This window comes from Nerophis ophidion, linkage group LG13 (assembly GCF_033978795.1).
Source record: "Nerophis ophidion isolate RoL-2023_Sa linkage group LG13, RoL_Noph_v1.0, whole genome shotgun sequence".
NCBI lineage: Eukaryota > Metazoa > Chordata > Actinopteri > Syngnathiformes > Syngnathidae > Nerophis > Nerophis ophidion.
The window spans coordinates 22,390,761-22,407,839 of record NC_084623.1 but is presented as its reverse complement, the minus strand read 5'-3'; the positions used below and the strand labels follow the sequence as shown (position 1 = coordinate 22,407,839).

At 37.3% G+C, this 17,079-nt stretch overlaps 1 protein-coding gene across 1 annotated transcript in view; it reads right to left on the bottom strand.

Annotated features, from left to right (window-relative positions):
* Nucleotides 1-17,079, bottom strand: part of efnb2a (ephrin-B2a) — a 90,752-nt gene that overhangs the window by 16,698 nt on the left and 56,975 nt on the right. The window contains 1 exon segment of the mRNA XM_061918615.1: nt 3,647-3,739. Coding sequence (XP_061774599.1) covers nt 3,647-3,739 — 93 coding nt within the window.

Genomic DNA, 17,079 nt, shown 5'->3' with positions numbered 1-17,079 from the left:
AATCAACCTTTCCCCAGGTGCATGTCTTTGGAGGTGGGAGGAAGCCGGAGTACCCGGGGGGAACCCATGCAGTCACGGGGAGGACATGCAAACTCCACACAGAAAGATCCCGAGCCCGGGATTGAACCCAGGACTACTCAGGACCTTTGTATTGTGAGGCACATGCACTAACCCCTGTCAAACCGTGCTGCCCTGACTTTTAACAGATACAATTTAAATGGTTAACTTAAACTACATTAAAAGCATGTTTCGTTATTGTTAACATATGTATGTTACTGTTTATCCCAACTATACTTTATTTAAAAAAACGACAAAACTAACTCATGACCCTAACACTTTACACCCCTCTAATAGATGTGGAATATTCCACAGGTCACATGGTACACAGGAAGCTGCATCATTCACATTCTCAGCAGGCCATGGAAATAAGATAAAAAGGTAAGATTAACATTGCTGTATATTTTTATCATTTATCATTTTCCATGTGTAGGTTTAAAAAAAATAATAATTGTTGAATCACTGTCAAAAGGTAATAAAGGTATGTAGCAACATAGCATTTATGCTAATATCACGTTGACAGTTAGCATTGTGTTAACACTCTTTGTGCTACATTACAAAATATCCATGGAATTTATTTTTGTACATTTCTCCTGTAAAACAACTGTTTGATACGTTTAAAACGTAAAAAGTGTCATATTCACGCAAACAACCTAAGCGTGATGTCCACATGCTATTAGCATAACTTATATGTGGATGTTATGTTCCGGGCAATCTAATTTTCAGTGAAGGAATAGGATAGGCAAATATAAACTTTGGCTTCAGCCTATTCCATTTCATTCTTTTTCTTTTCTTTTCTTTTGTGTGTGTATGTGTATGATTGTTTAAGTATTACCTGTACTGTAAAAGTGACCACACAAAATTGTTGATTGATTCAATGACCGAAATAAACCTATTTCATTCATTTTATTATATAAATCAAACTTGTGACCACTATACACGGGCAGGAAGCCAATTTGAATGTTCGGCCGTCTTGATTTTGCAGCCACATGTTTTTTATTTTGCTCATGTGATTTGGCAACAGAAATGTCGATGTCGTTGAGAAGAGTTAGGACTGTAAGACGTTGTTTAGGGGGACTTGCTACAGACACCCCGATCAAAGAGCAAGCTTGGGACACTGTAGAATATATTACTTGGCTTTATGAATGTGTGCCGAGCTCATAAGTACATTATTGTTGAGTTGAACTTGAACTTGAATGAGTTAGCATATCAGCTAGCACATAACATCAACAATGCTACACAAATAACAGCAATGTGTATCAGTGTCAAAATCTGTTCTTAAGTGTGTGGCTGCTATAGGCAATGTTTGTAAAATCACTTTTTTCTACGGGGGAAATGTTTGTGGCCGCTAATGCCAAGCAGCCACCACACTTTAGACAGGCGGCTGCTAACACAATTTTTAACTATAATTTCTCATTCTTTCCGAAAAACTCACTCCTTTTACTTTCAGTCCCTGTTACTTTCAGTTAAATTAGTCACATCGGGAAATGAAAGAAAGTTGCCTGAGTTGGTCTAATACACATTTTGAATATCGTCTTTCCTGTACTATAGCCGCTACTTATTTCCAACACTTTGAACCCTGCGGCTTATAAAACAGTGCCGCTAATTTATGGATTTTTCTTCGCTAACCCCCATATTGTTTTGTATTCAACAGAAATTTTTCAAACAACACGGACAAAGACACTGAAAAGGTGTGTTATTGTTTGTGCTATGGTGCCATATTTTGGACGAGTTCACTCACTGCAGGTGCTGCTGGTTGAAAATGCACTTCCTGTTTTGTGCCATGAACCGGACTTTAGCGTTTCTGCTTGAAAGAATATGTTCAATACAACTCATACTTACTAAACTGTCCCATGTGTGATGTCTGTAGGAATGTTTTCAAGCATATTTGTATGTGCTATCATAATGTAACTAAGCTAACGTTGTTAGGACTGGCGAATATGCTAACATGTTTACAAGTGCCTGTGTTAGTATTATTAACTTACAATAGTATTCTTTTGGGTTTTTTTTCATAATAGTAAATTTACCAAAGTGTTAGCTGATTGGAGAGTTAGGTTCCGCATGACGATGACTACTGTTTTTTTGGACCAGCAGTTTTACTGCCGTGTTACAGGCACCGTTTGGAAACAGTTAAGGTATGTAAAAAAACCTTTATAAATTATTTCGTACGGGTATATATTTGCGGCTTAAAATCTGATGCGGCTAATATATGTAAACATATTAATTTCTTCTCCAATTAAAACAAAAACCAGTGGGATCCGAAGCTCGGAAAATATCGTAGTCCAAAAGGGACAAGCGGTAGAAAATGGATGGATAGTTCAATATGTATGTTATCAAGTTCAGGGTTGGAAAAAAACATGAATATAAATGTATTTTGAGTTACAACAAACCAGTTTGATGGAATAACCTAATGCCATTATTTTTATTATTAACTATGATGCCCTTTTTATAAATCATAATCATTATAAACTGACTAAATTAGGGCCCTAAGCAGAATTTTATTTGGAACCCCCTTGTAACAAAAAACCATAACACTTTTTTAATTTATGTAAAAAGATTTTTATACTTCTATAACCAAACTTGAATTTCATTTGACATATGTTTTGTACTAAAACAAATTAATGAGAAAGACACTTTCAATAATGTATTTATTGAGTGCAAAAAAACTAATTTAACATAATTAAAACATGAATTTGCATATGTTCCAGACAAATCAACGCCCCAGGTTACGATTATTTAGCAGCTCAGCCAGTTGGGACAGTAGAGATGTTTGGGGACATTTGTCATTACTGAAATCACTCAGTAACTGAGCAGGAAGGGTCTAGCAATACATTTGCAGTAAAATATCAAATGATACGTCCTGTCATTCATTAATTGACTTTTTACTTGTGCTTTTTACTTGAAACTGAGCCCTCCACGAATATGCGGGGCCTACACACAGCACCTCATCTACGTATAGGGAGGGGCAGCCCGGTTTATGAATAATAATGGCATCAGTGTTTACACACAATAGCCGACTGTAATGTGATCACTCCTCTACAGTTTCACTTTACAAACTTCCATAATAGAAAGCACAAGAAAGACTCCAAATGAGTCCACATGGTCCACATAAAATGCGTTGAATCTTGAGTCTTAACCTTTTTAGATATTTTTAAAACAGTTTTGCTGATTTAAAAAATACGAGACTCAGCAGCACATCGGGAAATAATTATTGCAGTACTTTGAATTAGGATGGGGTTTATTACAGTATGAAGAGGATTCATATGGCCCCATTCGTCGCGGTTTACCTGACACATGAAACGAATTGTGGAGGGTGCACTATCCACTTAAACCACCGGACGGCAGTAGAATTTTGAATGTCTTAAAACTTAAAAAAAGTGGCGCTTTCCATCATTTTCAGCAAACTGCTTTGCAAAATGATTAGCCACCCTTTTTCCTCCCAGGAATAGGGCCCAATGAATCCCATCCCGACTGTAAGATGTAAGAGCCCGACTGTCACTCGAGCTCTTATTCAGTTGTTCCATTTGGTGATGTTTCTATGCACAATTGTCTGACACAACGCACACAGTAATTATGTTTGAGTACTCACTTTGTCCTACTCTCATGATCATCTTCATGGACTTGGTCTTGCAGACTCCGCCCTCCTGGTTGTCGATCCCCTCCATTGTGCTATTTGAAGTAGCTACAAAGAGAGAGGAACAAGGTTAGAAATGGGGCACAAAATGTGATTTTCCTGCTCGGAACCAAGACCTTAATGCCATGCCAGTCCTCGGGTACAATGATGCAGACTGTTCAGTTGCGGTCATTTACAAATTAGATTGCATGTTTGTGTGAATCGGGATCGCCGCTTTTTTCCAATTTATTTTGTGAAGGCCGAGCCGGAATTTTCACTGCACTCATCTGGTTGGAAAAACATGTTCTTGGTAGCGTGATTTGCTACGTGCCTCAGGCTTACTCTGTAAAACACAATGAAGAGCACTGAAGTCCTTCTAAAGCTCAATGAGTCATGAATTTACTCCCATCCCTTCTGCTGCTCTGTACTTGAGGACTGCACTCCTGAACAATCGCTGGAAAATTATAAGGACTTATATTTTGCACTGGTGACCAGATTGTAGAAGAAGGAGAGGATCAAAATGCAAAAAAGAAGACATGTGATGGGCAGGGATTTAAACTGAAGTTGTTCAAAAGTTTAACACTATGTTATTAAACTAGGGATGTCTCGATACAACTCTTTCACTTACCGGTATTGCAATGCAAAAAGTCAGTGTTCAAAAACAAGAAAAAAATAAACAGAAATGAGGGGTATTTTATTTGAACTAAGCAAAATTATCTGCCAATAGAACAAGAAAATTTGGCTTGTCAAGACTTTCCAAAACAAGTTTGATTGATTGATTGATTGATAGTTTTATTAGTAGATTGCACAGTTCACTACATATTCCGTACAATTGACCACTAAATGGTAACACCCGAATAAGTTTTTCAACTTGTTTAAGTCGGGGTCCACGTTAATCAATTCATAGTACAAATATATACTATCAGCATAATACAGTCATCACACAGGTTAAACATCATAGTACATACATTGAATTATTTACATTATTTACAATCCGGGGGGTGGGATGAGGAGCTTTGGTTGATATCAGTACTTCAGTCATCAACAATTGCATCAACAGAGAAATGGACATTGAAACAGTGTAGGTCTTACTTAGTAGGATATGTACAACCAGCAGAGAACATAGTGAGTTCAGATATCATAAGAACAAGGCAATACATTAGAAGTACATTTGATTATTTACATTAGGTTATTTATAATCCGGGGACATGGTATGGGAATGGAGGAGGGTATTAGTAAAGGGTTGAAGTTGCCTGGAGGTGTTGTTTAGAGCGGTTTTGAAGGAATATAGAGATGCACTTACTATTACACCTATTGGGAGTGTATTCCACATTGATGTGGCATAGAAAGAGAATGAGTTAAGACATTTGTTAGATCGGAATCTGGGTTTAACTTGGTTTGTGGAGCTCCCCCTGGTGTGGTTATGGCGGTCAATTACGTTAAAGAAGTAGTTTGACATGTGCTTCGGTATCAGGGAGGTGTAGCGGATTTTATAGACTAGGCTCAGTGCAAGTTGTTTTACTCTGTCCTCCACCCTTTGGAGAAGTGGGTTAAATTACTAATATAAGTAATATTAGCTAACTTCAATGAACCCCAAAATACCTTAAAATAAGTATTCTCTCACTAATAACAAGTGCACTTTTCTTGGTAGAATAAAAAAATTAGACCTTTTTGCTCAATATGTTGAAAAATATTCTTAAATTAAATAAAGGCTAATGCCATTATCTTGACATAATGTTGTGCGCTCGGTATTACATTTCTTGAAACCAGCAAACTTATACTAAAAACTAATTTACTGTTCCTAATGGAAAGGCAACAAGGCAACCACTTGTTACTCTCGTGGTCTCCTAGCCGCTCAGGTAAATGCATTTTTCCATCAATGACATGACATCATCACACCAAGTGCATGCTCTTTCAGTCAATTAGTGCGCATATAAACAGCCTGGCCCCCGGCCAAAATATTTTTAATTGTTATTTTGAAGAATTTAGCTGAATGTGCATGAACTATTTCTGTTTAAAATCGTTAGAAATGTCACATTTTAAATGTTTAAATATTAACTGTCAGTTTACCGTACTACGCCAACTGTACTACTATATGAGTACGTATTTTCTATTGTTTCAGTGAAAATAAAAGAGCAAAGTCCATTTGGCTGTCATCTGTTTTAATGATGAGACACAATTGTGTCAAACCCATGGTTTGTTTTTTTTATGCCTGAAATAAGAAATTATTACTTAAAAAAATAGTTTTATACTTGTGAGTGTTGATGGTATAGCTTTGCAACAGTTTCAGGCATGTTTTACTCATTATAGGTCATAAAATCTCAGCAACAAGCTGTAATATCTTACTGAGATCGTTTTGGATCAAAACCCTTAAAACAGGTAAAACACTCTAACATAAAATCTGCTTAGTGAGAAAAATTATCTTATCGGACAGAAAATAAGCAAAAATTACCCTTATTCGATATATTTAATCTTACTAAGATTTCAGTTTTTGCAGTGTGGAGCCTTCAATATTGGCCAATACCGATAATGATTCGATATGACATCAACATGAATAATATATAACCTTGTGTGAATGGGTGAATGTGATGTATGATGTGCCATTTGTAGTGCAGAATGTTAGAAAATGATTGATCAAGTGAAATTACTCAAAGCAAGAGCAAAAGGTATAGGGACATAACATCTAACGGGATTAAAAACAAACAGACCGTTATTAATACAGTTTAAAATGTTAACTACTGTAAAACCGTGACTATTGCACTTTGATAAGCTCTCGGCACATTGATGCTGCATATTTCATTATCTCTAGCCGGTAACTAGCGCACTGATAGCTAGCTGCCACCTCGTCCGCTAATCATTAGCTATCTTTATAAACTAGAAGCACTCTGAAACCTTTGCAGTTTAAAACGGAAGATGAGAAACATATTCACACAACTAAAATAACAATAATATCCCAGTAGGCACAAGACATTGATACAACGTTGATTATACATACATGTCCTTTAAACCTGCCTTGTAAACAAGGTTGCAAAATAGTTATATTTGGAAATTGTTCGTGTCCAACGTTGTATTCACTTTGTTTGTTGGGAAATGAACACATTTCGATGGTCAAATCAATGTCACAACCTGACATTGAAGAGACGTCGTCAAAAAGTATGCCGTTTCTACGTTGTATTTGTGTTGTGGAATATTGTTTGGGCAATGTGAAGTTGAAGTTGTTTCAACGTTATGTTTGAGTTACTCAACTTTAGGATCTAATTCAACAAGTTCTCAAAGTTGTTATAAAGTCTTGTGCCTCCTGGGATGGCTCTTAAAAGGCTAAACTATATCTAATGTTTCTTCTGCCACGAAAAGTATAGGAACGTGTGTCTATTTATTTATTTATGCATTTTAAAAAATTAAGCTTGGTTATAAGATTGTATTGTGCATAAAAGTACTGTTTTGTCATGTTCTGTGATCTGGATTATGTTTTGTTAGTTTTTGGACTCCATTACTTCCTGTTTTTGTGATGATTTTAACTTGACTCTTGCAATTGGGACACACCAGTCTCTAATCAAGAAACCAGTATTCAAGCCAGTGTTTGTCCGTCAGTCGGGCTGGTGACATTGCCCTGTGTTGACAGTTTTTGCTAGTTTCCACGCCACAGTTCATGCTGCTCGTTTTCCTGCCAAGTAAGTTTTTTTTATTCATGCCACAGTTTAGTGAGTTGTGTTTCTTGTCCAAAGTTCTGTTTAAGTTGGGTTTTCGCCTCGTGTGTCTTTTTGTCTGTTCCTTTTTTTGATAGCCAAGATTAAATAAGGTTCCTACCTTCAAGCCGTGTCCATTACAGTCCGATTGCATCCCGGGAGAACAATCTTTGTAGTAAGCCACGTTAACCCCCCCATCCTGACATTTTTGAGCATATTCAACAATACCATGATAATGATTAAAACCAGTATATAAAATGTTCTTGTTACATATATGGTAGGTATGAAAACATTATTTGTTATAAACCGTCTGGAATAGATATACAGTATGCGTTCATTAAGTGGTAGTGGAGTGGTAGTTGTTTTTTTATGGCGACACCTAGTGGCCACAATGATTCTTTAAGTCAAAGCTCATGACACAGTAAGTAGAATATGCGAACACGATTGTTACTGGATACTTTCCAATAGACTTCTGCCTTGGCAAATTTGGGAAGTGTTATGTAACTATAATTATTTGATACTTGTTTATATTTTCAAATTACACTTATTACATGTGTCTAGCTTGTGTGCTATTTAGTGCTCAGCTGTTGTGTAGCTGCCTGCTCCTAGTAGCTTATAGCCCACCATGTTTACCTTTTTGTAAATGACTTGACTAAATTACAAGAAAAGACCAACTTTTAGATGTTAGTTTGGCCTCAATGTCATTTTCGGTCTTTCATCACATCCTGTGTGCAAAAGCAGACTGGCTTTTTGTCTTTAGCAGGGTTGTTGAACTTCACAAGCAAGGCCACCGATGCTAAAGTTGGACACAGTAAGATGGGGATTTAAAATTTCTTTGAAGTTCTTGAGGGTTTGGTGGACAAAAAAACCTGCCGAAAGCCAGACGATCCGATAGGATCTACCTACCCCTTACCCAAATAAAGGCCCTTGCTGACTGATGCAGACTGGGGCTTTAGTCGCTTTTTAAAACACTACAATCCAGCTCCAGTGGAAAGCAATTGAAATGCAATAGAATAGGTAAAATAAGGGATGACAAGGGACATTATCCATCCACCCATCCATCCATTTCCTACCGCTTGTCCCTTACGTGGTTGCGGTGGGGGCTGCAGCCTATCTCAACCAAGGTACATTAAAAGGTGCTTAATAAGCATCACTAGCTCTATGTGAAACGTCTTGGCCCCTTTTTAAGGCTTGCTAATAACAGACCAGGGATATAGCAATAGGAACATTTCATATCAGTTATTTCCAACAAAATGATCCCTTCTATTATCATCACGGTATTGTTGAAAGTGCTCACAAAATACTTATACACACACTGAAATATTTTAACCAAGTTTTATTTTTGAAACGTTAATGTGTCTTCTATTCACGTACACATTTGAGCTGGTTTGTGAAATTAGCAGCATCACCGTGAGTTCACCGAGTAATCAATCACATTTCTACGATAATAACAATTTTGGGAATTTTACCAAAGTTTACTATTATAACGGTAATTGTTCATCCGTAAAACAGATAGCCCTCCATCCATTTTTCTACCGCTTTTTGAGGTCGCGAGTGGGAGCTGGATAAAAATAGGGCGGAACACCTGGACAAGTCGCTCCCTAAACAGACAATCAATCACACTCGCATTCACACGCTAGGGAGGAAGTCGGAGTACCCGGAGAGAACCCACACAGTCACGCGGAGAACATGCTAACTCCACACAAAAAGATCCCGAGCCTGGGAATCGAACCAAGGACCATTTCGATGTGAAGCATGAGCGTTAAGCACTGCGCACGCGTGCTGCACATCATAAACAAACAAACTTAAATAGTTAATGGTGGTGTAGATGTAGTAGTGGTAATAGTAGTAGTAAGTAGTATAACGAGTACTTTAAATATAGTAGTATAAATGGTAGTATAAACATAGTAGTAGTAGTAGTAGTAGTAGTAAAAATAGCATGAATTAGGGATGTCCCGATCCAGGTTTTTGCACTTCCGATCCGATACCGATATTGTTTTTGCACTTCCAATCCGATACCGATACTGGCCTATCCGAGCATGTATTAAAGTTTAAAGTTATTTGGCCTCCTTAGTTGTCAGATTCATGTTGAAAAGGGTTTTAGTACTCTTGATAACAACTAGCCAGCTGATTTAGGTGAGTTTGGTTGGTAATCAAGGATAATCACAAAATATCAAAAATGATACATGACAAACAGAAATGGCATCATTAAACAGTAACAAATTGTACAGTATAAAGTGCAAATAATGCTGTAAACAATATTAAAAAAAGCAAAACACACAAAACCTGAGTGGGATAAAATGTATATAACTCAGCATCAATACTTGCTCTTGAACAAGTGTAAACTTAAAAAAAAAAAAAACAAGGCCGTCTTAACGGTTAGAACACAGACCTGTGGATGTGTTGAAGGTGTGCTGGAAAATGCGGAATGGAGCGTAGGGGGCAGCAAAAGAGTGGAATGTATTATTTAAATCGGTGCGCTGGAAAACATGGACCGGGTTTTTTTTAAAAACTGGATCTGATCGGCATTTTCCCATGCCTTGCCAATACGCATTTTTTGGCAAATATCGGCGGCCAATCCGATCCAAATATCGGATCGGGACAACCCTAGTATAAATGGTAGCATAAACATAGAAAGTTAAAATACCAATGATTGTCACACACACACTAAGTGTGTCGAAATTATTCTCTGCATTTGACCCATCACCCTTGATCAACCCGTGGGAGGTGAGGTGAGCAGTGAGCAGCAGTGGTGGCCACGCCCGGGAATCATTTTTGGTGATTTAAACCCCAATTCCAACCTTTGAGGCTGAGTGCCAAGCAGGGAGGTAATGGGTCCAATTTTTATAGTCTTTGGTATCACTAGAAGTAGTAGAAGTAGTATAAATGGTAGTATGAACATAGAAGTAGTATAAAGGGTAGTATAAACATAGAAGTAGTTGTAGTGTAAAAAATAGTATAAATATAGTGGTAGTATAAAAAGTAGGGGTATCAAAAAAAAGAATGTTCGACTAAACCACGCTTCATACTTGTAACAATGCTTAATCGATTAAAAAAAATCCTAAATACATTTTTTTTAATATATTTTCATTTTAATCTGTCCTGTCCAGCCACACAAATAAATAACATTATTGATGTAGATCCTCAGATTTACTTTCGAAAAGAGAAGTGTAGGATACTTCTTTTGTTGCTTTATTTGTATTTGACATTATTAAATGTTCGGGTAGAATTTTTTTTTCTTTTAAGTAATATATACATTTATCAGAGTTGTTATTTCATAGAGGAATGTAGTTAATCATATGACTGGCAACCAATGTTATTAAAAAACTATAGATTTTGAATTGATAATTCTGAATCAAATCTTTACCCCCAAGAATCAAATTGTGTGGTCCCCAAGGATTCACAGCCCTAATAAACAGTAGTATAATTGTAGTAGTAGGTAGTAGTATTTGTAGTATAAATGGTAGTATACATATAGTAGTAGTACGGTAGTATTGATACTATATACATAATAGTAGTAGTAATATAAAAGGTGGTTTAAATGTTGTAGTAGTAGTACTGGTAGTATAAACATAGTAGTAGTTGTAGTATAAAATGAAGTATAAATATGGTGAAATGGTAGTGTGTCAGAAATAGATTTAAAAAATTATCGTTGTAGCAAAGTAAAAAGGAGACGATGGTCAAATGTGAAAATCTGCTTGTTTGTTGAGTTTTAGCGGAAGATTAAATGTATTGCTGAAAAGGCTCATTGTTGGCTTTCAAACAATATAAGTTAGTGTTTTGTTTTATTCATGACAAATGCTTGCTCCTTTACAACATTGAAGCCATTGTTGTTTGAATTGTCTTCCATCCATCCATCCATTTTCTACCGCTTGTCACTTTTGGGTTCGCGGGGGTGCTGGAGCCTATCTCAGCTGCATTCGGGCGGAAGGCGGTGTACACCCTTGACAAGTCGCCACCTCATTGCAGAGTCAACACAGATAGACACTCACATTCACACACTAAGGCCGATTTATTGCTGCCAATCAACCTATCCCCAGCTGTGTGTAAGTTAAAGAAAATAGTTTGGTTTAGCTTTTACCTTCTCGTTACGTGGATGATATAGCATCGTGATGCAAGCGATAAATGGCAATTACCATAGCAACAATCATGCCAGCAGCCTCTGATAAATGATCTAAAGGCCTACTGAAATTAGATTTTCTTATTTAAACGGGGATAGCAGGTCCATTCTATGTGTAATACTTGATCATTTCGCGATATTGCCATATTTTTGCTGAAAGGATTTAGTAGAGAACATCCACAATAAAGTTGGCAACTTTCGGTGCTAAGAGAAAAGCCCTGCCTCTACCGGAAGTCGGAGACGATGACGTCACAAGTGTGGGGGCTCCTTACATATTCACATTGATTTTAATGGGAGCCTCCAACAAAAAGTGCTATTTGGACCGAGAAAATTACAATTTCCCCATTAATTTGAGCAAGGATGAAAGATTCGTGTTTGAGGATATTTATAGCGACGGACTAGAAAAATAAATAAGTTAAAAATAAAAAAATTGGGACGGATTCCGATGTTTTTAGAGACATTTACTAGGATAATTCTGGGAAATTATTTATCTTTCTATTGTGTTGCTAGTGTTTTAGTGAGTTAAATAGTACCTGACAGTCAGAGGTGTGTCTCCACGGGTGTGTTGACGCGCAGTGTCTCAGGGAAGTCGACGGCAGTTATGGACGGCACAAGCTCAGCTTTTCTCCGGTAAGAAGCGACTTTTTAACCAAAATTTTCTCACCGAAACCTGCCGGTTGACAAGTGGTCTGGATCCATGTTCGCTTGATCACGCTCTGATCCACAGTAAAGTTTCACCTCCAGGATTTTTAAACAAGGAATGACCGTAATTTAGTAAACTAAAAAGGCCGTATTGGCATGTGTTGCAATGTTAATATTTCATCATTGATACATAAACTATCAGACTGTGTGGTCGGTAGTGGTGGGTTTCAGTAAGTCTTTTAAAATGGCTGAAACAAGCCAAGCAAAGAGGGATGTATGCCTCTAGAGGCCGCTAAGTTGAACTGCAGCCGTCAGCTGGTTTGACTGGGAGAGGGTGCAGCAAATGGGGTGGAAGGGAGAAGGGGCTTGCGGTCTATTAGGTCAGTAACACAGAGGCTAACGAGCTGCCGGGGCTTAGCGGCTTGGCCTCCTGCCAGTGCCTGCATTCACTACATCTGCCCCCACCGTCTCGGGACCCCACCTTCCCTCCTATGAGCGACACCCCACCTTTCAGAATGCTTTCCCCCTTGAAGATTCTCCTTGAAATGCTGATCCAGATTGCGTTTAAAAATCCAGCTTCCTCTTTGTGCCTTTCCTCTTTGTTTTTCCCTCTCCCAGCAACTAATCATTCTGATCAGGACCTCCACGCTTCCATGAGACGGCGATGAGAGCCGACACAAAGAGCATGTTAACAAGGACTCCCCTCCCTCCTACCTTTCTGCCGCCTCTCTGCACCCCGTCTCCTTCTCCGGCTGACCTATGGCTTGCCAGTGCGGGCCGAAAAGCACATTACAGACAAATCTCCTTAAAGGCTTGTGCTCCTGTGTGAGTTTACGTGTGTCTTATAAACCAGTTACCGCAACACACATGTTTTTAACAATCCTGTTGGACATCATTAAAGGCCTACTGAAACCCACTACTACCCACCACGCAGTCTGATAGTTTATATACCAATGATGAAATATTAACATTGCAACGCATGCCAATACGGCCTTTTTAGTTTACTAAATTGCAATTTTAAATTCCCGGGGAGTTTCGTCTTGAAAATGTTGTGTAATGATGACGTGTACGCAAGACGTCACAGGTTTTTAGGAAACATGAGCGCTGCACACACACACAGCTAAAAGTCTTCTGCTTTAACCGCATAATTACACAGTATTTTGGACATCTGTGTTGCTGAATCTTTTGCAATTTGTTCAATTAATATTGGAGAAGTCAAAGTAGAAAGATGGAGTTGGGAAGCTTTAGCCTTTAGCCACACAAACACACGGTGATTCCTTGTTTAAAATTCCCGGAGGTGAAACTTTACTATGGATCAGAGCGGTTAAGCGAACATGAATCCCGACCGAATGTCAACCAGCAGGTTTCGGTGAGAAAATTGTGGTAAAAAGTCGCTTCTTACCGCAGATCAGATGAGCTTGTGCCGTCCATATCTGCCGTCGACTCCCCTGAGACACTGGCCTCAAGACACCCGTGGAGACACACCTCCGACTATCATGTACTGTTAAACTCACTAAAACACTAGCAACACAATAGAAAGATAAGGGATTTCCCAGAGTTATCCTAGTAAATGTGTCAAAAGAACATCTGAATCCGTCCCATTGCAATCGCGTTTTTATTTATTCATTTTTTTTTTTAGTCCATCTCCATTAATATCCTCAAACATGAATCTTTCATCCTCGCTCAAATTAATGGGGAAATTGTCGTTTTCTCGGTCCGAATAGCACTTTTTGTTGGAGGCTCCCATTAAAATCAATGTGAATATGTGAGGAGCCTCACACTTGTTATGTCATCGTCTGCGACTTCCGGTAAAGGCAGGGCTTTTTTGTCAGCACCAAAAGTGCCCAACTTTATCGTGGATGTTCTTTACTTAATCCTTTCAGCAAAATTATGGCAATATCGCGAAATAGAATGGACCTGCTATCCCCGTTTAAATAAGAAAATCTCATTTCAGTAGGCCTTTAAGCTTTTAAAAACGCCGAACCCGGTATTGGGGGCAGCTGGTTTGCCTCTGTATAGCTTTGGTGATTGCGACCGACGCTTGTAGCAATAACCGCTAGGGATTTGCCGATCCATCGGCCAACGATCAGTGTAGGACAAATTTTATGAACAAGTACGTGAACGCCATTGCCGGTCATAAAACCGATCCTCTCTGATTGACACTAGACATTTTTTAGTCCCTCATCTGACAAGTTTCCAGGAGCTAATCGTATATGTCCATACACAGTGTGGAGCCGTTAGCCTAAGCTAGTATTAATAGATTGATAGATAGTACTTTATTGATCCCTTCAGGAGAGTTCCCTCAGGAAAATTAAAATTTCAGCAGCAGTGTACAGAATTGACATCGAATTTAAAAAGTAAAAAAGTAAATCACGGGGTTATAAATGAAAACCAAATAGAAACATATTACAATAAGACTAAAAATGAAAAACAACAATGAGAGTAAAAATATAACAATAAAATAAAAATATAACAAGAGAAACTAGGCAGTAGTGACCATATTATGAAAAAGTATTGCATTGTTATTGTAATCACCACCATCGTGGCAAATATAAATTTGTACTATATATAAATATAAATATATATATATTTATATATATATATATATATATATAAATATAAATATACTCCATTTCTCAGTACAGGGATTCTGCATGTATCAGCCAATCAAAATGAATGCTTTTTTAATGCAACTTAAAACAAATGTAATGCTCATGTCCATTTCAAATCATTATTATCATTATTATAAATAGTCAAAAGCATAGAATAGTCCTTATTAAACAAAAAATAGACAATAATAGTCTTGAATAGTTGAAAAGTTTACATTAACTCTGGACAAATCAAGCACTAATGTAATCATAATATGCAATAATAACAATGCAAGTTAGCCTTTCAAACGCAAAAACATATTTTTAATTACTGTAATATTTTGTCCGATTGTAATTAAACATCAAAATTAAATACACTCTCAATATTGGTTAGCAAAAATTGCACTTAAATAAATACTGAACATCTTGAAGTGCATTTTTTTTCGGGTGGTTTGTAATGTTGTCATTTTTGCCTACAATTCCAATTGTATCACATTATTTAATGCCTTTTGAACATCATATTTAATGCTTTTAATGCCAATTTATCCTTTATTTTTTGCAAAATCAATTTAATGACTCACGGGAACCCTGTAGTATCTTATGTGTCATTATGAGGAACCATTATCACGGCAGGAGCAGGCATGCTAATAGCTAAGCTAACCGCTGAGCTAGTTTGAAACAACACAAAGAAATAAATGCTTAGTAAAGTTTAGGAATTGTAGATGGAAATGAGCAGTTATTAACAGGAATTTAACAAGTACAGTAGATTAATACGAGTTATAGAGAGGATAATATAACAAAAACTGTCGGTGTGTCAGCATTGTCACAGTCAGTACACGACACATATCAGATCGATCCATAAATATGTGATGTCGATACTAAGAGTAGGTTAAGTATATGATCGATACAATAGTGATTTGGTCGATAATTGTTTTTTCTCAAATAATAATTTGGTCTTATTTGTTAATGTTTATAAACTCAAGTAATGATTCCTAAGACACTAGAGGATTTCAAGGGCAAAAACCAATGGATTTAAAAGAGTGGTGGATAGTAATTTTTGCTTTTGTTTACCTTGTTTTGCTCAAAAAATTGGATGGAAGAAAAGAAAATAAGGGACTAGTTTAAATATTGTGTTAGTATTGGTAAACTGTCAATAGCACTCACCATAAATACATTTAAACTTTACATTTATTACATAAGATTGGTATAGGTATTGGTATTAGCCTATCCTACTCGTGGATGATTGGTATCAAAACTGTGCATCCAATGATTTGATGCATGATTTGTAATTTAGTTTCGATTTTAGCCACATCCCTGATACTCAAGACAGTCGTGTCCCCACCTACATCTGAAATCCAAATTTCGTCCTAGAACGTGAGCTAAAAGCTGAGTAAAACGAATTTGAGCAAAACACCAAATAATTTAAACCACAATGATTTTAAATGAGAAAATGTGGAAAGCATGGATCATGGATAAATCCATACACAAAACACTAATACCACACACCTGGCACCGTTTAGTAACTAACTCTTAGCGCGTCCAACAGTGCAAGGATTAATCCTTTACAGCTGAAACAAACACACTGCTACCCAGAAGCATAGATACTGTATGTCAAATACGTAAAAAACATCGTTATACCAAGATCAATCATTGTTCACCATATTTTGTATGTCTTCTTCTGTGTCCCCCTTTAACCCGGGGTTTAAAAGGTTAATCATTTAAACATGTTGACTTGTGGGTGACCACTAAGAAGGCCTGTTTTTACAGTTGTGTTTACGGCATGACACATTTGTGCTGTGTAAAGAGCCAGGTGCAGCACATGAGCCTACCACATTGTTAAAGTATCATATTACTTTCTTTTACCTGTTTAGACCCCAAAAAAATCCAGATATATCCTCCGCAATGCAGACATTTGGTTCTTTGAAACATGTCTAAGTTTTTTTTCCACAGAAAAACTCTGACAATAGGAATAAGCCAACAACAAATGTCCACTGCAGAAGATACTGCTTCTCAGGAGGGTGTAACAGAAATGTAAATCCCAAACCAAAAGCCCGGTTGAGGCATATGGTAGAAAAAGATAAGTGCTAAATATAACTTATTTTTGGAACACAGCATATGTCATGAATAATTTTGTAAAAAGAAAGGCTTATGCGACAAACTTGGCCTTAGCTTGAAAGCGAACATTTATATAGCATTCCTCAACCGCCAAAACTTTCTGAGCAGGCAGCTTTTACTCTCACGCTGTAGCCAAGAGATCCACGTTATTACATCTAGAGCAGGGGTCGGCAACCTAAAATGTTGAAAGAGCCATATTGGACCAAAAACACAGAAACAAATTTTGTCTGGAGCCGCAAAAAAATAAAAGCCATATTA